The following is a 24,588-nucleotide window of genomic DNA, read 5'->3' as shown; positions in this document are numbered from 1 at the left end:
AATGAATCACTCTGCTGTACACCAGAAATTAACACAGCACTGCAAATCAACTATACTCCAATAATAAAAAAAATACTAATTTTCTTCCTTTGCTGCTTTCAGTCAGTAAAAAAATGTACATTATGAAATCAATATCTTTTCAGTCATCTTAAATTATGGCTCTCCTCTTCCAAAACACACCAACTTAATGGTAATTCCCTGTGAATACCACAATCATGCCCAGGCATCTTTACCTTAACTCGAGGGTCAGCAAAGGTGACCACTTGTGAGCCATTAATGATGCTGGTGGTTGTAAATAATAATGTTTTATCCACTCCATTTAAGGTAACTGCTATTTGTGGCCTTCCATCAATGGTTAAAATTCTCCATAAATCCCACATTTTCTTGACCTTAAATCTCTGAGTGGAGACAAATACGTATGATGGAGGAAGACCTTCTGGGAAAACATTGCTGGAAAAAGAAGACTGTGTATCAGCTTAAAGAATTCTCAACTTGTCTACGGATTTATCAAGATAAAACTGTGTCAACATACAACATTGTGGGGGGATGGGAGAGAGGTTCAAAAGGGAGGAGATATCTGTATCCATGTAGCTGATTCACTTTACTGTACAGCAGAAGCTAACACACTGCAAGGCAATTATGCTTCCCTGGTGATTCAGACGGTAAAGAATCTGCTGAAGTGAGGTAGACCTGGGTTCGATCCCTGGGTAGGGAAGATGCCCTGGAGAAGAAAATGGCAATCCACCCCAGTATTCTTACCTGAAGAATACCATGGACAGAGGAGACTGGTGGGCTGCAGTTCACGGGGTCACAAAGAATTGGACACAACTGAGCAACTAACAGACACAAAAATAATAAAATAGAAAAATACATATAACATTTACCTTGTGAATTCTGATAAATCAACTTTTGATGTTATTTCATATCCTTTAATCTTTGTTGGTGAAAGCTGAATTCTCTTCTTAGCCTTTTTCTTTATACCCAAGCCTAAAAGAATATCAAATCCCTTCTCATCACGTGCTGCCACCGGAATTCGTGTTGGACAGACAGATTCTGTGAAGGAAAAGGCATAAAAGTTGATTAATCATGGGTTACTTCAACAAAAAAGAAAATTAAGGGAGGAGTAAAGAACATAGAATTATAAAATCTCTATATGCACACAAATGTATATAAATGTATTTCTGAGAAAACGTTTTTGTTTTGTTTTCAGGGTGTTTTTGTTACTTGACAATGGAGTCTTAATCGTCTTCTTTCTCTCTAAAAGGGGATGAAATGTAAGATGAATATTTGTTCATGAACTGTTTTAAGGGAAACACTGTGCTGAAGTTTACGCTTCACTATTTTGACTAAGAGGCAACGAAACACCTGGCTGGTGGTAAAGGAGGGCAGGAGCAGGCTTTCTGCTCCTCATCCAGGATTGTCCGGCAGTCACACACCCTTGGATAATGCTCTTGAACTTCTTGGATCCGGGAGATGAACTCCGATTGCTTTCTTGCTTTCCCAGCATTTGAGAGGTAAGAAAAACATGTGTGTTGTTCCTTATACTCTTTCCAGTTCTAGCAGTTTATAATCTTACAGTTCAAATGTCGTTGGTTCTCTCACTCTGGAAAAAACTTAACTGTGGGTCTTTTCTGTTCATGGAAACTCTTCAAATGGGCCTATTATCTCATCTATGATTAATCAGATTATATATTCTATTAATCACATTCATAAATGAATAAAGACTTTTTCCTTAAGAAGAGTCATTAAGGTTTGCATTGTACAGTCATCTATATAAATTATAAAAATGTGATGTGCTTTTCAATTATCTGGGAAACTAGTGTCTCAAATTATGTGGAAAATTCTGTACAGTTGAAACGCTATTAAGCTGTTATACTGTAGGAATGTTGCAATATTTTCGGATTCTTCCAAGGCCATCATACAATATACACACTGAGCCTGACTGCTTATATTTTATAGAGCAGCTAACAGAATATAAAAAGAAGAAACTCCACAAAATGTGTTTTAAGATAATCATTCTCTTGAGAAACATGAAAGAGGGGGAACAGTATCATATTTATCCTACAATAAAAAGTAATGAGATGGGTTTTATTAGGTCAATAATACTGTCATAACGTGTGCCATAGAATACTGAAATTAATTAAAGCTTTGTTATAAATAACATTAGAGGTATTCCTGAGAAGATATGGATATTTGCATCTTCAGGTCTGAGGATGCTGAGTTGTTTTTTTAGCTTGCTTGTTGGTTGTTGAGAGTACTGCTAGGAGATCCAACCAGTCCATTCTAAAGGAGATCAATCCTGGGTGACTGGAAGGACTGATGCTAAAGCTGAAACTCCAATACTCTGGCCACCTCATGCAATGAGTTGACTCACTGGAAAAGACTCTGATGCTGGGAAAGGTTGGGGGAGGGAGGAGAAGGGGACGACCGAGAATGAGATGGCTGGATGGCATCACTGACTCTGTGGACATGAGTTTGAGTGAACTTCGGGAGTTGGTGATGGACAGGGAGGCCTGGCGTGCTGTGATTCATGGGGTCGCGGAGAGTCGGACACGACTGAGCGACTGAACTGAACTGAACTGTTTGTTTCTTATTTTGTTTTTGTTTTGTTTGGTTGCAGTTGTCTGTTTATTTGTTTTGGCCACACAGTGCAGCATGCGGGATCTTAGTTCCTGACCAGGATCAAACTTAAACACTCTGTGTAGCAGAAGCTTGGTGTCTTAACAACTAGACAGCCAGGGAAGTCATGGGTTTTTGCTATTTAAATAGCTTTATTGAGGTAAATTGATATACAATAAACCAAACATAAAGTTTACAATCTGATTAGTTTTGACACATGTATACACCTGTGAAACCATCTCCACTGACAAAGCAATGAACATGTGTATCAGGCCCAAAAGCTTCCTTATGTTCCCTGCAATCTGTTCCTGACACCACTCAGTGTCCCATCCCATCCGCATTCTCAGGCACCACTGATATGTCTTCTGTCACTACAAATAAGTTTGAATTTCATATAATTCGACAGCAGTGAAAGCGTATTGTATGTCCTCTTGTCTGGCTTCTTCACCCAGCATGATTATTTTAGATCCACTCTGGCTATTGTTTCAGTAGCTCATTCTTTTTGGATGCTGATTAGTGTCCATTGTATGGATATATCACAATTATCTACACGCTTGCTGATGGACATTTGGATCATTAATATTGGAAATATTGGAAATAAAAGTTTTGATATAAATAAAATTAGATGTATTCCTGGGAAGGGAGGGGTATTTTCCTCTCAGATCAGAGGTTGCTGAGTTTTGAAGGACCTAATCAATCACCTCCTTCTTCCTCTAGGAAGCTTAGCACTAATTGATTAGAAGATATAGAAACTGTGCAAGCAGAAGGTGCTGATTAGGGGTGTGATCCAGTGAGTCTGATGAGACAGTGAAGTGTAATTAACCACCCCTGCCTGGCAGCCCAGCAGGACTGATTCATTCCCCAGCCACCCGAGAAACAGGACTTGCCCCTAAACTCACACAGAATCCAAAGAGAAAACGGAGCTCCAGCTTCACAGACCTGTCCACCCAAAAAGAAAAAGCTAAAGGCACTTTGCCAACATGACCGTCTACTTTTCTCAGATGCGCTTATCTGAAGACGCATTTTCTCATCAGCGATAGGAGTGAAAGAAGGTGGAGCAAGGTCAATCTGTATACTCACTGCAGCGTTGCTTTTAATTTGAAAGAATGAGAACTCCCCAAAAACTTTGCCTGTACCTAGACAAAAGCCAACCCAAGTGAACTCTGAGCAGAGAAGTGACAAATTAGACTTCACTAGTAAACCATCTTTATATTTTGAAATAATCCATGTTCTGACAAATGTTATTCTTTTACTACATTACTGAATTAATTTGTCTTTTCACCTCTACTTAAAACTGAGATTTCTTATCATTTAAAAACTCATTTTAATGTAAAATCAAGACAACTTATTAAAAGAAGAGCTAGTTTAGCTGAAGCTCCTCCACATGAAAACACAAGAAGCAGGGAATAAATGTGGTAATAATGCTGTATTACATAACTGAAATCATAAATCAATAAATTAAATTCTTCCTGTCATTATGATGCAAGATTTGTTCCTGGCAGGGGGCAGGGTAATACAGAACAACATGAAGTCTCATTTCAAATGCGTTTGATTTAAAATTGCAAAAGAAAGAAGTTTATTTGAAAAGAAAATGTGTTAAACATTATATCATAAGAATATTCAGATTTGAATTGCTCTTTTGATTTGTTTTATCAAAGAGAAGTTATAAGATATCAGACAAAGAGCTCCAACTGACGATCAGAATCTGAGGTTTAGACCAAAGCCTTCCTCTTAACCTCTCATGAGCCTCTGGCCCCTCATCTGTGAAGTGAGAATAATGCTCTCCTTCACAGGGCTTGTCTGATGATCAGATGGGTTGATGTATGTGGAAATGCTTCATAACTTCAAAATAGCATGCAAGTGTGGGGAATAAAGCAAGTACTGTGTTCACCCTTTTTCTATAATCAAATCTTTTGCACTATTTATTAATAATCCCAGGATTGTATAGGAAAGAGTGTGACACAGTGCATGAAATGAAGAATGTATATTAGTCATCACAACATAACCGTGGTTTCATTAATGTCTAGCACATGTCATTAGTGACCATGCATGCTCAGTCGTGTACAGCTCTTTGCAACCAGACAGACTGAAGCCCGCCAGGCTCCTCTGTCCATGGGACTTTCCAGCAAGATCACTGCAGTGGGTGGCCATGCCCTCCTCCAGGGGACCTTCCCGACCCAGGGGTCTAACCCACATCTCCCGCATCTCTTGCATTACAGGCAGATTGTTTACCACTTGAGCCATCAGAGAGGCCCTCTCATTAAGGGAAATGTATTTAAATAATTAAATTTTATTTTTCTTTCAGCTTTCAATTTTTTAATTGTAAAGTAAATGCAAAATTTATCATTTTGACTATTTTTAAGTGTAAATTCACTACCATTCAGTTCAGTTAAGTTCAGTCACAAAGTTGTGTCCGACTCTTTGCAACCCCATGAATCACAGCACGCCAGGCCTCCCTGTCCATCACCAACTCCCGGAGTTCATTCAAACTCATGTCCATCAAGTCGGTGATGCCATCCAGCAAAAGCTGATCGCTGAAGAATTGATGCTTTTGAACTGTGGTGCTGGAGAAGACTCTCGAGAGTCCCTTGGACTGCAAGGAGATCCAACCAGTCCATTCTAAAGGAGATCAATCCTGGGTGTTCATTGGAAGGACTGATGCTAAAGCTGAAACTCCAATACTTTGGTTACTACCACTAAGTATATTCAAATGTTGTATAACCACCACCACTATTCCAGGGAACCAGAAAAGAAAACAAGGAAAAACCACTAAAGCAGAAAAGCTTCAGTTTTCAGAAATAGAAACTTTGTACCCATTGGACAATAACTCCTCACGTTTCTCTCTTCTCAGCCCCCTGGTACCCTCATATTTTCTTGAAGGAATAATCTTTCTTCCCTATTTGCTCACCTACAAGAACAATAAAATATCCTTATACACAGGAACTGAAAAGTAAAATGTAACTAAAATGCTCAAATACAGTTTGTAAGTTTGCATACACTGGCTATGGGAAACAGGTAAAAGAAAGTTTCCATACATAAAAACCAACTTTGATTGCCAACCAACAATTGTTCCAAAAGCTTCCAGGGAAATAAAGGTAAATAACTAACTTCTCTATAGTGTCCTAAAAAGATATATGTATAAGCATACAACCAATTTCCATTGGAAATTGGAAATAAAAATTGGAACTTGGAAGTTATTTTAAGGACCAAGAAAATCAAATGCTAACAGAATCAGTCAGAGGATAATACCCACAACAAGTAAGTTGAACAAACCAGATAAAGCAAGTTAGTTTGAAGAAGTATATTTAGGAGCAGGAACAAAAAAAAAAGAAAAAGAATTCAAGATCTAAGTTCGCAAGTGTAGGAAACAAAACAGTTGTAATTTTACCCCAATATGTTCATAGAGTATTCAGGAAAGGAATGCTTTCTAGAACAAGCATAGATCACTCCAACTTATTTTAAACACTAGGATGCAGTAATACTTGCTTTCTGTTAAATCTAAGGGCTAAGTAATATAAGAATTCAGTTTTATCAGGGTCATAAAAATGTGTTCTATTTACAATCCTACCATAATCAGGGACAGAAAAACTGTATATCTTTTGAGTCTGACCAGGACAATTACATATATCCAGCTACTCCTCTCTGTGTGTACGTGTCTGACTCTTGGTGACCCCATGGACTACAGCCTGCCAGACTCCTCTGTCCATTTGATTTTCCTGGAAAAATAGCAGAAGGGGTTGCCATTTCCTCCTTCAGGGTATCTTCTTAACCCAGGGATCAAACCTGTGTCTCCAGTGTCTCCTGCATTGGCAGATATATTCTCTACTGCTGAGCCACAGGACTGGAAAAGGTCGTTTTCATTCCAATCCCAAAGAAAAGCAATGCAAAAGGATGCTCAAACTACCACACAATGGCACTCATCTCACACGCTAGCAAAGTAATGCTCAAAAATTCTCCAAGCCAGGCTTTAACAGTACATGAACCAGGAAATTCCAGATGTTCAAGCTGGATTTAGACAAGGCAAAGGAACCAGAGATCAAATTGCCAACATCTGTTGGATCATCAAAAAAGCAAGAGAGTTCAAGAAAAAACAAGGAAATGGCAGCTCACTCCAGTATTCTTGCCTGGAAAATCCCAGACCGAGGAGCCTGGTAGGCTACAGTCCATGGGGTCGCAAAGAGTCGGACACGACTAAGCAACTTCACTTTCAGCTTTATTGACTGTGCCAAAGCCTTTGACTGTGTGGATCGCAACAAACTGTGGAAAATTCTTAAAGAGATGGGAATACTAGATCACCTGACTTAGTTATTGAACTGAACTGAACTGAGCCACCAGGGAAGCCAGATGTTAACAAGACGTGGGATTATCATACTAATTAATAATGAACACATTTTTCCAAATCTCACCTAGCCTAGTTTATAAGTGCCTATTCAACCCAATTCTACTTGTTAGAGTGTTTGTAAGACACCCCTCTGCAGAAGTCACATATTTTATTGATAACTGGGAAATTTTATATGGAGATTTGCAGTCAGAGACTGAAAGCAATTTTACTGATCCAGATCCAATAGTCCAGTAAAATATAGTTGTCTATGATGCCCCTGTGTACAGCTCAGATCTATGCAAGCCAGCTCCTTTAAACTTTCCTGAATTGAACTTGGCCTTAATGGCAAGGCAAATGTGAGTATAGCTGTCACTGACACACACTCCTCAATGACATTCAGTGGCAATTTAATAATTTTCCTTTCTTAATGTCTTATATCATCAGGGACTTTAATATCATATAATGTACAAGTCATAAAAAAGGTGCCACATCCACCATGGTTTCAGTTTCAATTTAGTACTAAGACTGTAATAACTTAGATTCCATCTCATCATATTGGAAATATAATAAAATAGCAATCAGTTCAGTTCAGTCGCTCAGTTGTGTCTGACTCTTTGCGACCCCATGATTCACAGCACACCAAGCCTCCCTGTCCATCACCAACTCCCGGAGTTCACTCAAACTCAAGTCCATTGAGTCAGTGATGCCATCCAGCCATCTCATCCTCTGTCATCCCCTTCTCCTCCTGCCTCCAATCCCTCCCAGCATCAGGGTCTTTTCCAGTGAGTCAACTCTTCGCATGAGGTGGCTAATGTATTGGAGCTTCAGCTTCAACATCAGTCCATCCAACGAACACCTAGGACTGATCTCCTTTAGGATGGACTGGTTGGATCTCCTTTAGTCCAAAGGACTCTCAAGAGTCTTCTCCAACACCACAGTTCAAAAGCATCAATTCTTCAGCGCTCAGCTTTTTTCACAGTCCAACTCTTGCCGGGAGCCAGCGAGGGAAATCCTACCCGTGGCAAAGGTCAACTGGGGAAGAGGCCTGACGGGCAAAGGCTAATCAGGGCTCGAGGAACCCCCTGGACTTACCTGAGCATCTACCCCAAAGAAAACTGGAGTCTGACTGCTTTACTATCTTACGCCTCTTACCAAGTCCTCTAATACTTACAGGGGCTTCCCCCCAACCACCTTTCTCTGAAAACATTAATTCAGAGCTGTAGTTTAAAAGTTCTCCTCAGCTTAATAGGAGTGTTCCCATCCAAGCCCCTCTGATAGCTTTCTAACTTGCATGACAAGTTTGTCCGGGCTCTTACAACTATGAGTGTGACTGTTTATAGCCTCCCAGCCATGCAAGGACAGAAAGCCTAATATTCTAAAATACAGGAATCTGTTGAAGAAGTTAAAATCATTAGAATAGTACTAGAAAAGATTTCATTGTTGAATCAATGCTTGCTGCAGTTTCCTCTATTGTATCCTTGGAAATATATTAATCACATATAGAGAATATAAGTAGTAGCCTTTGATTTAACCACATCAGATCTTAAGTTAATAAATTCCTTTCTTGTAGCTCACTACACCTGTACCTTATAGGAATGTAACCTTGTCATGTGTATAGCACCTGACTTTAGGAAAGTCACCTTAAAAGAAAAGTCTTTTACTTGCTAACTAACCTATTGTCAGGAGAGAGGGCCATAAAACTGTTAGCAGGCCCCCTGGCCAGAAGATGATGTAAATCACCTAAAACTTTTATCACACAAAAATAAGCCCTGATCCTGATAAGGGTCAAGACTGCTGACCCCACGTGATTTTGGTGTGAATCTATACCTCCCTTTCTCTGTTTCTTATGCGCATAACTTAGGGTATAAAAGCAGCACTGGAAAATAAAGTTTTGGGCCTTGCTCACTGAAGCTTGGTCTCCCCGTGTCGTTCTTTCTCTTTTTCCATCCTTTTCTCTATTCTCCTTTTTCTGGTTGAGATCCTTGGAGCACTGGGCCCTCTGAGTTTACTTATCTGCCTGGGCTTCTAAGACCCACTCGAGGGGGTGCCCTGGTGGGGTGCCTCAAGTGATTCGAGAGGGCGCCTGCGGCCTACGTAAACAGAGCAAGCCCCGTGCTGGGGTTTTATTGGTTTCCAGCGTAAACCAAGGAATCATCAGCCCCTGTCTCTCTCTCTCTTTCTCTCTCTCTCTCTGACGCCGACGCCGTTCATCCCGAGGATACCCTGGGTCATATCGGGGCTGGACCCCGATAAACTCTCACATCCATACATGACCACTGGAAAAACCATAGCCTTGACTAGATGGACCTTTGTTGGCAAAGTAATGTCTCTGCTCTTTAATATGTTATCTAGGTTGGTCATAACTTTCCTTCCAAGGAGTAAGCGTCTTTTAATTTCATGTCTGCAATCACAAAATAGCAATAGCAAATCCTAAATAAATTATTCAAGCAGAAGTCCATTTACCAAAGTCCAGATTCACAAAATTTCTTTTCTCATCACAGATTAAATGATCTCATCCTTTTAACCAGCAAGCAATCCCACTGTCTTGAAATATAGATTGATTTAAAGTCAGCAGTACTTCATCAGAGGAAGATGTCTGCCAAACACATGACTGACAGACAGTGGGACCTAGTAAGCATAGATTTTTATAAGACTCCTTTCAGTGGTGAGTCAATGGAACCAATAAAATCCAATTAGCCTTAAGTACAACTTGTGCACAACCCAAAAAAGTTAAAAACCTTTTTCACCAGTGAGTAGTCTCACTAACATAGAATGTATTATTTTTCAACAATAAGAAAAATATAAGGAATGGAAATCCATCCTCGGCTTAGAAAATAAAGGGTAATTACAAAAGTAACTCATCTGGTTTTGTCAGTTTTCATTTTAAAAGCATTGATTACGTGATGAAATGTTAAGCTATTCCTTTCTCTGATTGAATCCTAGAGATGGAGAAAGGTATTGCATTTTCAGTTCAGTTCAGTTCAGTTGCTCAGTCGTGTCCAACTCTTCGCGACCCCATGAATCTCAGCACGCCAGGCCTCCCTGTCCATCACCAACTCCCGGAATTCACTCAAACTCATGTCCATCGAGTCGGTGATGCCATCCAGCCATCTCTTTCTCTGTCGTCCCCTTCTCCTCCCGCCCCCAATTCCTCCCAGCATTAGAGTCTTTTCCAGTGAGTCAACTCGTCGCACGAGGTGGCCAAAGTACTGGAGTTTCAGCTTTAGCATCAGTCCTTCCAATGAACACCCAGGATTGATCTCCTTTAGAATGGACTGGTTGGATCTCCTTGCCTTTAGGCAAATCCAGACAATAGTCTGTAACTCATTCCTATAACTCATTGTTTACTCCTTCTTTTTTTCATTTTTAACTTAAATGAGAAGAACTTTTGTTAAATATTAGTTATGCATCATTTTAACATGCTAACTCTATTGTTTATTTAACAGACATCCAGTCATCTTAACATGCCTCTCTGTTGCTCTAGCCTCTAGCATGCTGATAATAATGTGCATACAGTGTGGTCTCTTTGCTCTCACACTGATTGGGCTGACCTCTGTGACCAACAGGAAAGACACTGCTGTCCTCCTGGTTCTCAGATGACTCACTCTGGGGGAAGCCAGTAGTCATGTTGCAGGGATGCTCAAACAGCTCCTTAGAGATGTTTACCTACCCAGGAACTGAGACCTCCTGCCAACAACAGCACGACTCACCATCCTTGTGAGTGAGTCATCTTAGAAGCGGACCTTCAGCCGCAGTCAAGCCTTCAGCTGACTGCCGCCCCAACTGATATCTTGACTCATTCCTTGAGAGAACCTGAGTCAGGATCACTCCGCCCAGCTTTGCCCACGTTCCTGATCCACAGAAACTGTATGAGATAATAAATGCTATTATTATTGAATCCAAATACAAGGTAAAATGAATGAAATGAAACGAAAATAAGGCCTCTATTACCCAAGCTGGAGTCACTCAATTAGCCTAAGATAATATTTAGAAAGGGTGATATTGACCAATCAAGAACCAAATTCAGATCTGGTTCCGACTCCAGAGATAAGGCTAGACCATCATATGTATTCACATGGCCTCAGGTTTATAGAAAGAACAATCAATTGCTTTACTTTAATATACATTGCATTGTGTTTACTGAATTTTTTTAACTTTTTTATTAAGATACAACCTACATTCAGTAAAATGCCTTGATCTACTCTATGAATTATACTATGATGTACTTAGCCATTTTCCTGTGAGCAATAATTTGAATTGTTTTCAGTTTGGGGCTTCTTTAAATAAAGCTGCTATGAACATTCTTGAATAGTCTTTTGGTGAACATATGAACTTATTTCTCACAGCTAAATATTAACATCTAGAAGTAGAACTGCTGTTTCATAAGGTAGCAGTATGCTTTGCCCTAATAGATAACGTCAAAGACTTTTCCAAAGTGATTGTACAATTTTCACTCCTATGAGCATGCCAACAGTCATTTAAAAGAATGTTATAATAATAAAATATGTCATTAAGTGATATGTATTATATAAATAACATTTTAGAGAGAGAGAAAGAATGGGAAAGTGAGCTACTTATATAAGCTTTAAACATTCCTAAGAAAATTATTCTGAATATTTTCTATTTCTTTCTTTGCTAGAAATAATGAACTGAATGTACACAGTTGCATTTAGATCCAATCATAAACCCTGAGATCAAGGTCTATGTGCTATAATTTGAATATTTTCTGAATCATACCATACCATACTCATCTTACTTTTTCAGATTTAATACTCATCATTGGTTTTCACATGAAATATAAACATATCATATTTCTTTATTAGAAACATAGCTCTGGTCTAATTAAATGAATGGAAAATCCCTATTTTTGCATACACTACAAGCCCTTGACAATGTAGATTGTCACCAATTCAGATTAGATTTAAATTCTTTTAATCTACAGATAGAAAACAAAATGGTTCCCCTGAATATTCAATGAGGTTTTATGAAATATTACCCCTCATCAAATCCCATCTGCCAAACTTCACCCCACCTCTGACCTCTCATTTTCCTGTGCCCCATCTCTGTGGTTAGGAATTTACCAATATTGGAGAAGCAGAGGGAAGGAAATGAGTTCCATGTGAGGGCAGAGAAATTAATCACATGCTTGTTATGAAATCATGTAATCATGAAATACTGTCTCCGAAAGCAACTCAGTTGTCCTGGCCATGGCTCCTGATATGTGTATCTTTACCTTTTGTGGCTTCCATTGAAACGCAAGTTAAACAGAGAAGGTGAGAGGAATATACCAGGCCATTATTAGTAAGTATTATGCCTTGAATCAGATAATCAAATTATCCAGCAATCTGCAAGCAAAGAGTCATCCAAAATATGAATAATTTCAACAAGAAAAGAAATTCAGAAGTCCCGAACGTTATTCCAAATTAAAGTACACCATGGTGGAAAGCACTGGAAGGAAGAAAAGCCCGAGTACTTTTTGGGATGAAAGACACCAAAGTTCCACTTAGAGGAGCCAGCTCTCTTTCTTGCTCCCCTCTCATCTCTCTAAGAACATATGGCTACATTTGCACAGCTAATTGCCTTCTAACTTCTGGTTCCTCTTGAGTCCACACCATATATTCTTTTAAGAAACAGATACATTTCCTGCCTCATCCAAAAAATCACGATGGTGGAAAAAGGAATGGTGAGCGAACTCCAGGAGTTGGTGATGGACAGGGAGTCCTGGCGTGCTGTGATTCATGGGGTCGAAAAGAGTCAGACAAGACTGAGCGACCAAACTGAACTGAACTGAACTGAACTGAAGAATACACAGGCAGTTTCTAGGTCCTGCTCTTTTAACTGTCTTCTCCTGTGCACAGGCAAGTTCAGCTCACCTGAATCAAAATATGGATCCTGAAACCAAGTGTTTCTAGCCATAAGCTATTGGAAGCCCTTGTAGATACTTAAGGATGGTACCTTCCAAAGCACAAGGGGAAATCACTTTCTTTTCCCTCCTAATTCTAATGCATCAAGGCCATGCTTGGCTGATTCATAAAAACAACAGAAGAATGACATCAGCAAGATAGCAGACTAGAAAGTCACGACAATCATTCCCTAACTGAAATGCTGATTTAACAATGATATATGGGACAAAATACCTTTATGAACATTCCATATTCCAGTCAGGATGTTGAAGTTCCCCAGATGAGCACAAAAATAAGAATAACATCTTGACAATAGAGTGATTTCACCCTGACACGTCAGTTCCCTCTCCAGGATGAAACAAATAAGACCCAAGAGAGATGCCCTTGCTTATAATGACTCCCCAGGGAGGAAGAAAGAAAAATGGAGCATGCACCTAGTGCTCCAGCTTTCAGAGAGACGGGAGAGATGGAGAGACTGGTTTCTCTTCTGACTCATTTGCAGCACTGATGGAATCAGGATCAATTGAACGCCTGGGGACTGCAGAGAACAAATAAAGAGTGTGAGGGTGGCTTGTTGTGACATGGCTCTGCATGGTCAGGAGAAGACACACGACTTGAAGCTTCTCCCTCAGGAAGAGAAAAGAGTGGAGCATGTACCCAGCATCCCAGCTTTTGGCTGCCGGAGGGAATGATATTGGTCTCACCTGACTAATGATGCTGACAAGGAGCCAGCACACCTGGACACATGGTGGCCGCTAAGAACAAGGAAGAGGGGGGAAATTTGGAAACCTAGAGGACTTGAAGTGTTACAGGAAGATACCAAATGGAATGAAAGATTACGAGTTTCTGAAAAAGAAACCTGTCTCACTAATTAACAAATTGCTTACACGGTCCCAAAGAAATCACATCCCCCAAAAAATGGTTTCAAAATCTCTAGCCAGGCTGATTGCTGAGGGACTTCCACTGGGCAAAGCCTGTTGGTAAAGACTGGGAAAAGTGATTGCTTTTTCAAATGTGTCAATCTCAAGACAAAACTATGAGATATATGACTCAGTCAAACGAACGTACTAACTCTCCAGATACTGACCCTGAAGAAAGGGAAGTATGTTACCTGAGAGTTTAAAATAACCATCGTGATGTGCTCCCTGGGCTCAAGCACATGACACACGAACAAAATGAGAATAGCAACAAAAATACAAAAATAAAGGAGATCCAAACAGAAATTCTGGAGCAGAAAAACAATAATTGAACCAGAAAACCGACTAGGGGGGGTTAAAAGTCAGCCTTGATCAAGTAGAAGAATCAGTAGACTTGAAGACAGGTCCTTTGAAATTATCCAGGTAGAGGATCAAAAATTTTAATGAAAGACAAAAATTGAAGAAAGCCTAAATGACTCATGCCCACCATCTAGTAGACCAATATATATATTATAGGAGTTGCAGAAGAAGAGATAAAGAAGCAGAGCTTATTTAAATAAATAATAGCCAAAAATTTCTCAAATCTAGGAAAGGAAGCAGACATCCAGATTCAAGAACTGAAAGAAATCCACATCCAGACACATTATAATTAAATTTTCAAAAACAAGGATAAAGAGAAAACTTTGAAATCATTAACAGAAAAGTAACTCACTATGTACAGGGTACCCCATAATCCAATCACCAGATTTCTGAGCAGAAATATTGCAGGCCACAAAGGAATGGGATGCTATATTCAAAGTGTTCAAAGAGATTAATTCTTGGTCAGTTGTTTCATTTGCTATTATTTTCTCCCATTCTGAAGACTGTCTTTTCAACTTGCTTATAGTTTCCTTTGCTGTGCAGAAGCTTTTGATTTTAATTAGGTCCCATTTGTTTATTTTTGCTTTTATTTCCAATATTCTGGGAGGTGGATCTTGGAGGATCCTGCTGTGATTTATGTCAGAGAGTGTTTTGTCTACATTCTCCTCTAGGAGTTTTATAGAATCTGGTCTTACATTTAGCTCTCTAATCCATTTTGAGTTTATTTTGGTGTATGGTGTTAGGAAGTGTTCTAGTTTCATTTTTTTACAAGTGGCTGACCATTTTACCCAGCACCATGTGTTAAAGAGACTGTCTTTTGTTCATTTTATATTCTTGCCTCCTTTGTCAAAGATAAGGTGTCCATAGGTGCAAGGATTTATCTCTGGGCTTTCTATTTTGTTCCATTGATCTATATTTCTGTCTTTATGCCAGTACCATACAGTCTTGATGACTGTGGCTTTGTAGTAGAGCCTGAAGTCCGGCAGGTTAATTCCCCCAGTTCCATTCTTCTTCCTCAAGATTGCTTTGGCTATTCAAGGTTTTTTTGTATTTCCATACAAATTGTGAGATTATTTGTTCTAGTTCTGTGAAAAATATCATTGGTAGCTCGATAGGGATTGCACTGAATGTATAAATTACTTTGGAATGCAAGGATTCTTCAATATCCCCAAATTAATCAACGTAATACACCACATTAACAAACTGAAAAATAAAAATCATATGATTATCCCAATAAATGCAGAGAAAGCCTTCAACAAAATACAACATCCATTTATTATAAAAACCCTCCAGAAAGTGGGAATAGAAGGGACATATCTCAACATAATAAAAGCTATATATGACAAACCCACAGCAAACATTATCCTCAATGGTGAAAAACTGAAAGCATTTCCCCTAAAGTCAGGAATAAGACAAGGGTGCCCACTCTCACCACTACTATTCAACATAGTTCTGGAAGTTTTGGCCACAGCAATCAGAGCAGAAAAAGACATAAAAGGAATACAAATTGGAAAAGAAGAAGTAAAACTTTCACTGTTCGCTGATGACATGATCCTCTACACAGAAAACCCTAAAGACTCTACCAGAAAACTACTAGAGCTAATCAATGATTACAGTAACGTTGCAGGATATAAAATCAACACACAGAAATCCCTTGCATTCCTATACACTAATGATGAGAAAATAGAAAGAGGAATTAAGGAAACTATTCCATTCACTGTTGCAACGAAAAGAATTAAATACTTAGGAATATATCTACCTAAGGATACAAAAGACTTGTACATAGAAAACTATAAAACACTAGTGAAAGTAATCAAAAAGGACACTAATAGATGGAGAAATACACCGTGTTCGTGGATTGGAAGAATAAAATTGTGAAAATGAGTATACTACCCAAAGTAATTTATACATTCAATGCAATCCCTATCAAGCTACCAACGATATTTTTCACAGAACTAGAACAAATAATCTCACAATTTGTATGGAAATACAAAAAACCTCGAATAGCCAAAGCAATCTTGAAGAAGAATGGAACTGGAGAAATTAACCTGCCGGACTTCAGGCTCTACTACAAAGCCACAGTCATCAAGACAGTATGGTACTGGCATAAAGACAGAAATATAGATCAATGGAACAAAATAGAAAGCCCAGAGATAAATCCTTGCACCTATGGACACCTTATCTTTGACAAAGGAGGCAAGAATATACAATGGAGAAAAGACAGTCTCTTTAACAAGTGGTGCTGGGAAAACTGGTCAGCTACTTGTAAAAGAATGAAACTAGAACACTTCCTAACACCATACACCAAAATAAACTCAAAATGGATTAGAGAGCTAAATGTAAGACCAGATTCTATAAAACTCCTAGAGGAGAACGTAGGCAAAACACTCTCCGACATAAATCAGGATCCTCCAAGATCCACCTCCCAGAATATTGGAAATAAAAGCAAAAATAAACAAATGGGACCTAATTAAAATAAAAAGCTTCTGCACAGCAAAGGAAACTATAAGCAAGGTGAAAAGACAGTCTTCAGAATGGGAGAAAATAATAGCAAATGAAGCAACTGATAAAGGATTAATCTCCAAAATATACAAGCAGTTCCTGCAGCTCAATTCTAGGAAAAATAAGTGACAGAATCAAAAAATAGGCCAAAGAACTGAACAGACATTTCTCCAAAGAAGACATAAAGATGGCTAACAAACACATGAAAAAATGCTCAACATCCCTCATAATCAGAGAAATGCAAATCAAAACCACAATGAGATACCATTTCACACCAGTCAGAATGGCTGCTATCCAAAAGTCTACATGCAGTAAATGCTGGAGAAGGTGTGGAGAAAAGGGAACCCTCTTACACTGTTGGTGGGAAGGCAAACTAGTACAGCCACTATGGAGAACAGTGTGGAGATTCCTTAAAAAACTGGAAATAGAACTGCCATATGATCCAGCAATCGCACTCCTGGGCATACACACTGAGGAAACCAGAATTGAAAGAGACACATGTACTCCAATGTTCATTGCAGCACTGTTTATAATAGCCAGGACATGGCAGCAACCTAGATGTCCACCTGCAGATGAATGGATAAGAAAACTTTGGTACATATACATAATGGAGTATTTTTCAGCCATCAAAAAGAATGCATTTGAATCAGTTCTAATGAGGTGGATGAAATTGGAGCCTATTATACAGAGTGAAGTAAGCCAGAAAGAAAAACATCAATACAGTATACTAACGCATATATATGGAATTTAGAAAGATGGTAACCTTAACCCTGTATACGAGACTGCAAAAGAGATATAGGTATATAGAACAGTCTTTGGAACTCTGTGGGAGAGGGTGAAGGTGGGATGATTGGGGAGAACGGCATTGTAGAATGTATATTATCATATGTGAAATGAATCACCAGTCCAGGTTCAACGCAGGATACAGGATGCTTGGGGCTGATGCACGAGGATGACCTGGAGGGAGGATATGGGGAAGAGGGAGGTGGGAGGGGGGTTCAAGAAAGGGAATACATGTACACCCGGGGCGGATTCGTGTCAATGTATGGAAAACCAACCAATATATTAATGTAAGGTAATTTGCCTCCAATAAAATAAATTTAAAAAATTAAAAATAAATCACTTTTAACTCTGATATAGAAATCCGTGAAAATATATTAATGGATACACAATATGAGATGATATAATTTGTGGCATCATTAAAAAGTATAAAGGGGACAGAAAAAGACAAAAAAGAGAGTTTTTGAAGTTATTAAATAGGTTGATATAACTATATGGTGTTTTCTGTATCAGGGGAAACTAGCGTGCTACAGTCCATAGGGTTGCAAAGAGTCAGAAACGCAGACATGCCTGTGTTACACAGTAACCCCAAACAAGCTACCTATAGAAAATATACAAAAGTAAATTAAAAAGGAATTTGCATGTCACTATAAAAATCAATAAAACACAAAAGAAAATAGGAAGAGAGAAAAGAGGAACTAAAAAAAAGTCAGAAAAAATTAATAAATGACAATATTAAATCATTCCCTATGAGTAGTTATTTCAGATGTGAATTAATTAAAATCCCCAATAAAAGGCATAGAGTAGCTAAATGGATTTTTAAAAATAATATTCATGCTCTCTATAAGAAATTTGCTTTAGAATTAAGGACACACATAGGATAAAAGTAAAGGGGTAAAGGGATGGAAAAAAGATACTCCAAACAAAAGTCCACCAAAGAGAACAAAAATGGCGACAAAAAGACTCTAAGTCAAAAATCTGTCAAAAGAGACAAGGAAGGTCATTACATATATACATGCATAATAACAAACGGTTAATTTGCCAGCAAAACATATGAATTATAAATATATATGCAATCAACATTACAGCACCCAAATATATGAGGCAAACATTGACAAAACTGAAAGGGTAGACAGCAACCCAATATCAGCAAGGGATTTCAATGTTCCAGTTTTAATAACGAATAGAATATTCAGACAGAAGGTCAACAAAACAGAAGAACTTGAACAACACTCTAGGCCAAATGAATCTAATAGGCATATATAGAACACACTGCCTACCCCATCATGGCCACAGCAGCAGGATACACATTCTTCTCAAGCACAGATGAAACAGTCTCCAGGATAGGTAACATGTTAGATTATAAATAAATAAATAAATAAGCCTTAACAAATTTAAGAAGATTGAAATCATACCAGGTATATTTTCCAACCACATCTGAATAATAGTAAAATAATTTTATTATTTTATTTTATCAATATTTTTGATTAATATGCCAGCAGTAAAACTGGAAAATTCACAAATATGTGGAAATTAATACACTCTTGAACAATCCTTAAGTCAAATAAGGATTTGACTTATTTGACATAAGATATCTTGATACAAACAAACCGTAAAATACTACATAACAAAACATACAGGATGCAGCAAAAGCCGTACTGAGAAGGACATTCATAGCAATAAAAATAATAAAGATCTCAAATAAACAGCCTCCCTTTACAAGTCAAAAGAACTAAAAAAGGACAAACTAAGCCCAAGTTGAAAGAAATACTCCCCGATATATAAAGAAATCATTTTCCATCACTTTTAGGTGGTCTTGAAATAAGGAACATATTGAATAATACATCTTCAAGGAAACAGTAGATTCATGAATATGAAATAATCTATGCAGGAACAAAGAGGTGGATAATATTTTGTTCATCCTGGATCAACAACAGTAGGATATAAAAGGGAACAACCCTATATGCTAAACACCTCAAAATAGAAGTTAACTATTTGTCAAAAAAAAGGTGAGTTAGTCAAATAATCTAACACAAATATATAATTTGAAGTTGCTGCAATACAGCAGTGCATTAACTCAGTGCATTAATCACAATGTGTAATACAGTATGAAATGTCAAGTGCAAAAAATCTCATATCTTCCACAAGTACAACTTCAAAATGTACATTTTAAAAGCTGTCTATTGTACAGTGAATATGTGAACTGAATAGACACAGACATTACTTACATTCTTTTTCTGAGTGTGGATGAAGAAACATTTGGCAAGATTTCAAATTTGATTTTTTTTACAGATCAGACATTTTAGCTGAAAGGAGCTTTACCCCTTTACACACAGCTACTCTTTCATATGTATTTATAAAAAATTAAATACAGAAAATGCATCTATGAAAATACAGATCTTCAGGAAAAGTCTATGAGGCAAATACTAAACAGACATATTTAATCAAATTTATATTTTAGGATTAAAATGAATGGTAAGCGTAATTTTACCATGGAAAGTCTATTTTAATACTGAAGCATACCTAACTTCAAAGTGAAAGATTTCTAACTAATCCAACAACACATTAAAAATCTAAATTCCTTTGACCTGTTCAACACAATAAAAGTCAACACAGTCTTACTGTTAGAGAATCATAAAAAGAATAACTGTACTGAGCATTTGTATTTACTGATTAGTACCTTTTTTAAAGTTTTATTACAGAAAATACTTATTTTCTATGCTCTTTGTTTTGAAGTGGTTTCTTAAAATATTAGCAGATAATCTTAAAAACTTTGAAGTGTTTTTCTCTACCACAGTCCCCTCAAATACAGAGAAAATAAAGAAATTAAGTTGTTTTCTAAGTCACAATCATGTAGAAATTTTTCTATCAAAAGAGAACCAAACAATTTTTATATTTTTTGTATGTAAACTGGGAAAAAACATTTCCATTTGCATGAATATGATTTTAGGTAGATAGCACATTAAATGCCTATAATATTAAAAATAAATGATATGAATAAATTATTCTCCCCCCAAATAACGTGAACACAAGCATGTCTGTACTCTAACAGGTTTAATGTTTACCAAAAACTGGAACTTTCCCATATTTTATGGGATGATGTAAACATAATTAACTCCAGTATTTTATGGAATGATATAAACATAATTAATAGACTAGCAAGCACTATATTTTCAAAGGTTTCCTCATTGCTGGTGGGAGTTTGTTTTTCTCAAGTGAAGTTTTTAAGACTCTTCAAAAGTTTTAAAAATGTTAGTAATTTGATATTTGTTTTGTTTTCTTTAATTCCGATTCACAGTTAGGTACAGGGATATTCAGTTATTTGTATCAGAAAAACTTATGAATAAACAAACTATACAAAAATGAAGAAAATTTAAATAATCTTTAAAAATTATATGCTATAATATTAATAGATTAAAATAATACATATAGTAATATAGTATAAATAATATGAAAAGAGAGTATCAAATTATTTATACAATATTAGCCTTATCTACAGGGCTTCCCTGGTGGCTCAGAGGTTAAAGCGTCTGCTTCCAATGCGGGAGACCCAGGTTCGATCCCTGGGTCGGGAAGATCCCCTGGAGAAAGAAATGGTAACCCACTTCAGTATTCTTGCCTGGAGAATCCCATGGACGGAGAAGCCTGGTAGGCTACAGTCCATGGGGTCGCAAAGAGTCGTACACGACTGAGCGACTGAACGGAACGGAATGGAGCCTTATCTAGGCAGTCTTCAAAGGTGGCTCAGACAATAAAGAATTCACTTGCAACGCAGGAGACTTAGGTTTGATCCTTGGATTGGGAAGATTCCCTGAAGAAGGGAATGGCTACCCACTCTAATATTCTTGCCTGGAGAATCCCATGGACAGGGGAGCTTGGCAGGCTACAGTCCATGGGGTCGCAAAGAGTCAGACACAACTGAATAAGCACACACACACACACACACACCACACATCCTTATTTAGGCACATGAATAAACTCTCAAACACTCTGAAATCAAAAAAGACTAGAATAGAAAAGGCAGAAATCTTGCTAACAGGAATGATATAATAGTATATGATTTACATATATTTCTATTCTTTATGTATCTTAACTTTCTATGACCTCCACAATAAACACATTGTATCTGAAAGGAAAACACACAAAATATTATATCCTCCAACTATAGATTTTACAAGAAAGCAATTGTTCCCCCCAAACAAAATTTATCTAGAATAACTCTAACACAGAAACATGTGCTCACTTCAAATCTGATTTAACTTATCTGATGTTGAATATAACCATCTCCCCCACTGTAAACGAACAGGTTATACAAAACTGTAAGAAACTGTCATTCTTACTTGTTTCCACATTATATTAAGGCTTACCTTCACAAAGCTTCTGCTTCATCACCTCCCTTATTTTGGATATTGCAATATAGTCTTCCACATAAAACACATAGGTAGATGAAGGTTTGTTGGCAATAGCTCTAAGTTCTGCCTCTTCTGTTTCTGACCCAACACCAATGGCAAACAGCGTTATTCTACTGTCTCTCGCTGCTTCTGCAGCATCCTTGACCTCGTCTTGGGATTTCCCATCGGTAAGGACTACTGCGATCTTAGTCAGAAATCGTGAGGACTTGGCAAAAAGGTAATCAAGGGCGAACTGGATGGCCTTTCCAGTCCGTGTGTTTCCTCCCAAGTAATGTATTGACTCCATGGCTACCATCAAGTTCTCTCCTGATTCATGGCTCCCCAGGGGGATCTCCAGGACAGGGTAGTCACTGTACTGGACCACTCCAACCTGAATAAACTTCGGTCCTATGTCAAAGTTCTTTGTGATATTGACAAGCCACTTTTTCACTATTTCAAAGTTTTCTGGGCCAACACTGTAAGAACCATCCAAGATGAAAACCAAATCTGTCGGAGCAGTACGACAACCTAAGTGAGAAAGAAAGTCATCACAGTACAGGTGTTACAGAAAAAACAAAAGGAGGAAGGTTTCAAATGCATGAATTTCTAATTAACCAGATTGGGGAATCCTTTCACAATATAAATGTATATAAAGTCACCACAGTGTATACCTTAAATATCATACAATTTTACATATCAATTATATTGAATACCTCAATAAAACTGAAAATGTTTAAAGTAAAAGATATAGTAAGCAGTTTATAAGAGTTTTGTGAAGATTAATTTGACACACTGCTTAACTCATGAAAATTCTTTATAAATGAGGGCTATTATTTTTGTTGATATTTTTGAATTATCTTATTTTAAGGATTAATGAATGAATCTGCTTTAAAATCAGAGATCAGAAAATGGATGCTTGCATTGTTGCTGGGAATGCAAATTGATACAGTCCACTACAGAGAATAGTATGGAGATTCCTTAAAAAACTAGGAATAAGACTAACATATAACCCAACAATCACACTATTGGGCATATACTCTGAGAAAACCGTAACTGAAAAAGACACATGTACCCCGATGTTCATTGCAGCACTATTTACAATAGCTAGGAAATGGCAACCCACTCCAGTGTTCTTGCCTGGAGAATCCCAGGGATGGGGGAGCCTGGTGGGCTGCCATCTATGTGGTCGCACAGAGTCGGACATGACTGAAACAACTTAGCAGCAGGGCATGGAAGCAACCTAGATGTCCATTAACAGATGAATGGATAAAGAAGTTGTGGTACATATACACGATGGAGTATTACTCAGTCATGTAAGGACTGAGGAACACACTTGAGTGAGTTCTAATGACTTGGATGAACCTGGAGCCTATTATACACAGTGAAGTCAGAAAGATAAAAACAAATATCATATATTAATGCATTTATATGGGATCTAGAAAGATGGTACTGATGAACCAATTTGCAGGGCAGCAGTGAAGACAGACTTGGAGGGCTCCCCCGGTGGCTCAAACAGTAAAGAATCTGACTTCAATGCTGGAGTCCTGGGTTTGATCCCTGGGTTGGGAGGATCCCCTGGAGAAGGGAAAGGCTACCCACTCCAGTATTCTTGCCTGGAGAATTCCATGGACAGAGGAATGCGGCAGGCCAGTCCATGGGGCCGCACAGAGTCGGACATGACTGAATGACTTGCACTTTCATTTCCAGTGCAGACAGAGACATAGAGAACAGACTTGTAGACACAGTAGAGAAGGAAAGGGTGGGACAGGCTGAGAGAACAGATTAGAAATTGTGTACATTCACAACTTGTGTACATTCACAGTTACCATGTGTCAGACAGATAACCAGTGGGAATTTGCTGTATGATGCAGGGAGCTCAAACCCGGTGACCTGTGACAACCTAGAGGGGTGGGATGGGATGGGAGTTGGCAGGGGGTTTCAAGAGGGCGGGGTAACATACATACCTATGACTGACTCATATGGATGTATGGCAGAAACCAACACAACATTGTAAAGCAATTATCCTCTGATTAAAATAAATAAAATCTTTTTAAATGATAAATAAAAAACAAAAAAATGGATGCTGCATATGCATACGACATCTAGATATCTCTTTGTAGGGGCAGGTATTGTTATAAAGCAACATTTTATTCTATTTCTCCAGAGAATAAATCAAACCACAAAATTTTTTAATAAATAAATGCATCATTTTCAGCCATACACTAACATCATTATCAATGAAATATGTTTAGTTAAATGCTAATCTGAAATATTTATAAAAATACATATAAACCAATGAATAGGGGAAAGAAACTAAAAACAAACTTTCTGCCAACTTCAGGACTCAACTAGCCAGCAAAGGCACACACATTCTTGATGTAGCTGAGAAAATTTATATGAACCAAGATCATGACAGCAGTCTTTTGCGTACTACACACAGAATGAATGTTTAAGGGTCTGATCACTCATCTTCAGCCACTTACATAGTAAAGCATGCCTCGTGTGAAGAGAATCTAGTGCAAAGGGATAAAGCCATCCCTTTCTCCATAAAAATAAAGATGTATTGAGATACCAGGAATCACGTGAAATCAGCACATCTTTGAGTTCTACCAAGAAAAAAGACTATCTGTGGCACAAGTTATACCCAGATGTACACACGTGAAAAGAATAAAAAACAAAAACTTTCTTAACTTTCTTTTCCACAGTACAGAACACGCTTTTAAGCCTATTTCATTCTTTCAGTGTGTTTATAGTGAATACCTGCTGTCTAGGGACTGGCTTCAAACACACCTGAG

At 37.9% G+C, this 24,588-nt stretch overlaps 1 protein-coding gene across 1 annotated transcript in view; it reads right to left on the bottom strand.

The window, feature by feature from the left end:
* The window catches only part of COL21A1 (collagen type XXI alpha 1 chain), a 222,849-nt gene that overhangs the window by 128,288 nt on the left and 69,973 nt on the right, over nt 1–24,588 (bottom strand). The window contains exons 3-5 of the mRNA XM_088831150.1: nt 21,770–22,321; nt 885–1,053; nt 234–450 (exon numbers count right to left, since the gene is read on the bottom strand). Coding sequence (XP_088687276.1) covers nt 234–450; nt 885–1,053; nt 21,770–22,321 — 938 coding nt within the window. The remainder of the gene's footprint in view (nt 1–233; nt 451–884; nt 1,054–21,769; nt 22,322–24,588) is intronic.

Source organism: Moschus berezovskii, chromosome 23 (genome assembly GCF_049115385.1).
Source record: "Moschus berezovskii isolate FMDL1 chromosome 23, NW_MosBer_1.0, whole genome shotgun sequence".
In the NCBI taxonomy this organism is placed as follows: Eukaryota; Metazoa; Chordata; class Mammalia; order Artiodactyla; family Moschidae; genus Moschus; species Moschus berezovskii.
This window is presented reverse-complemented; position numbering and strand designations above follow the sequence as displayed.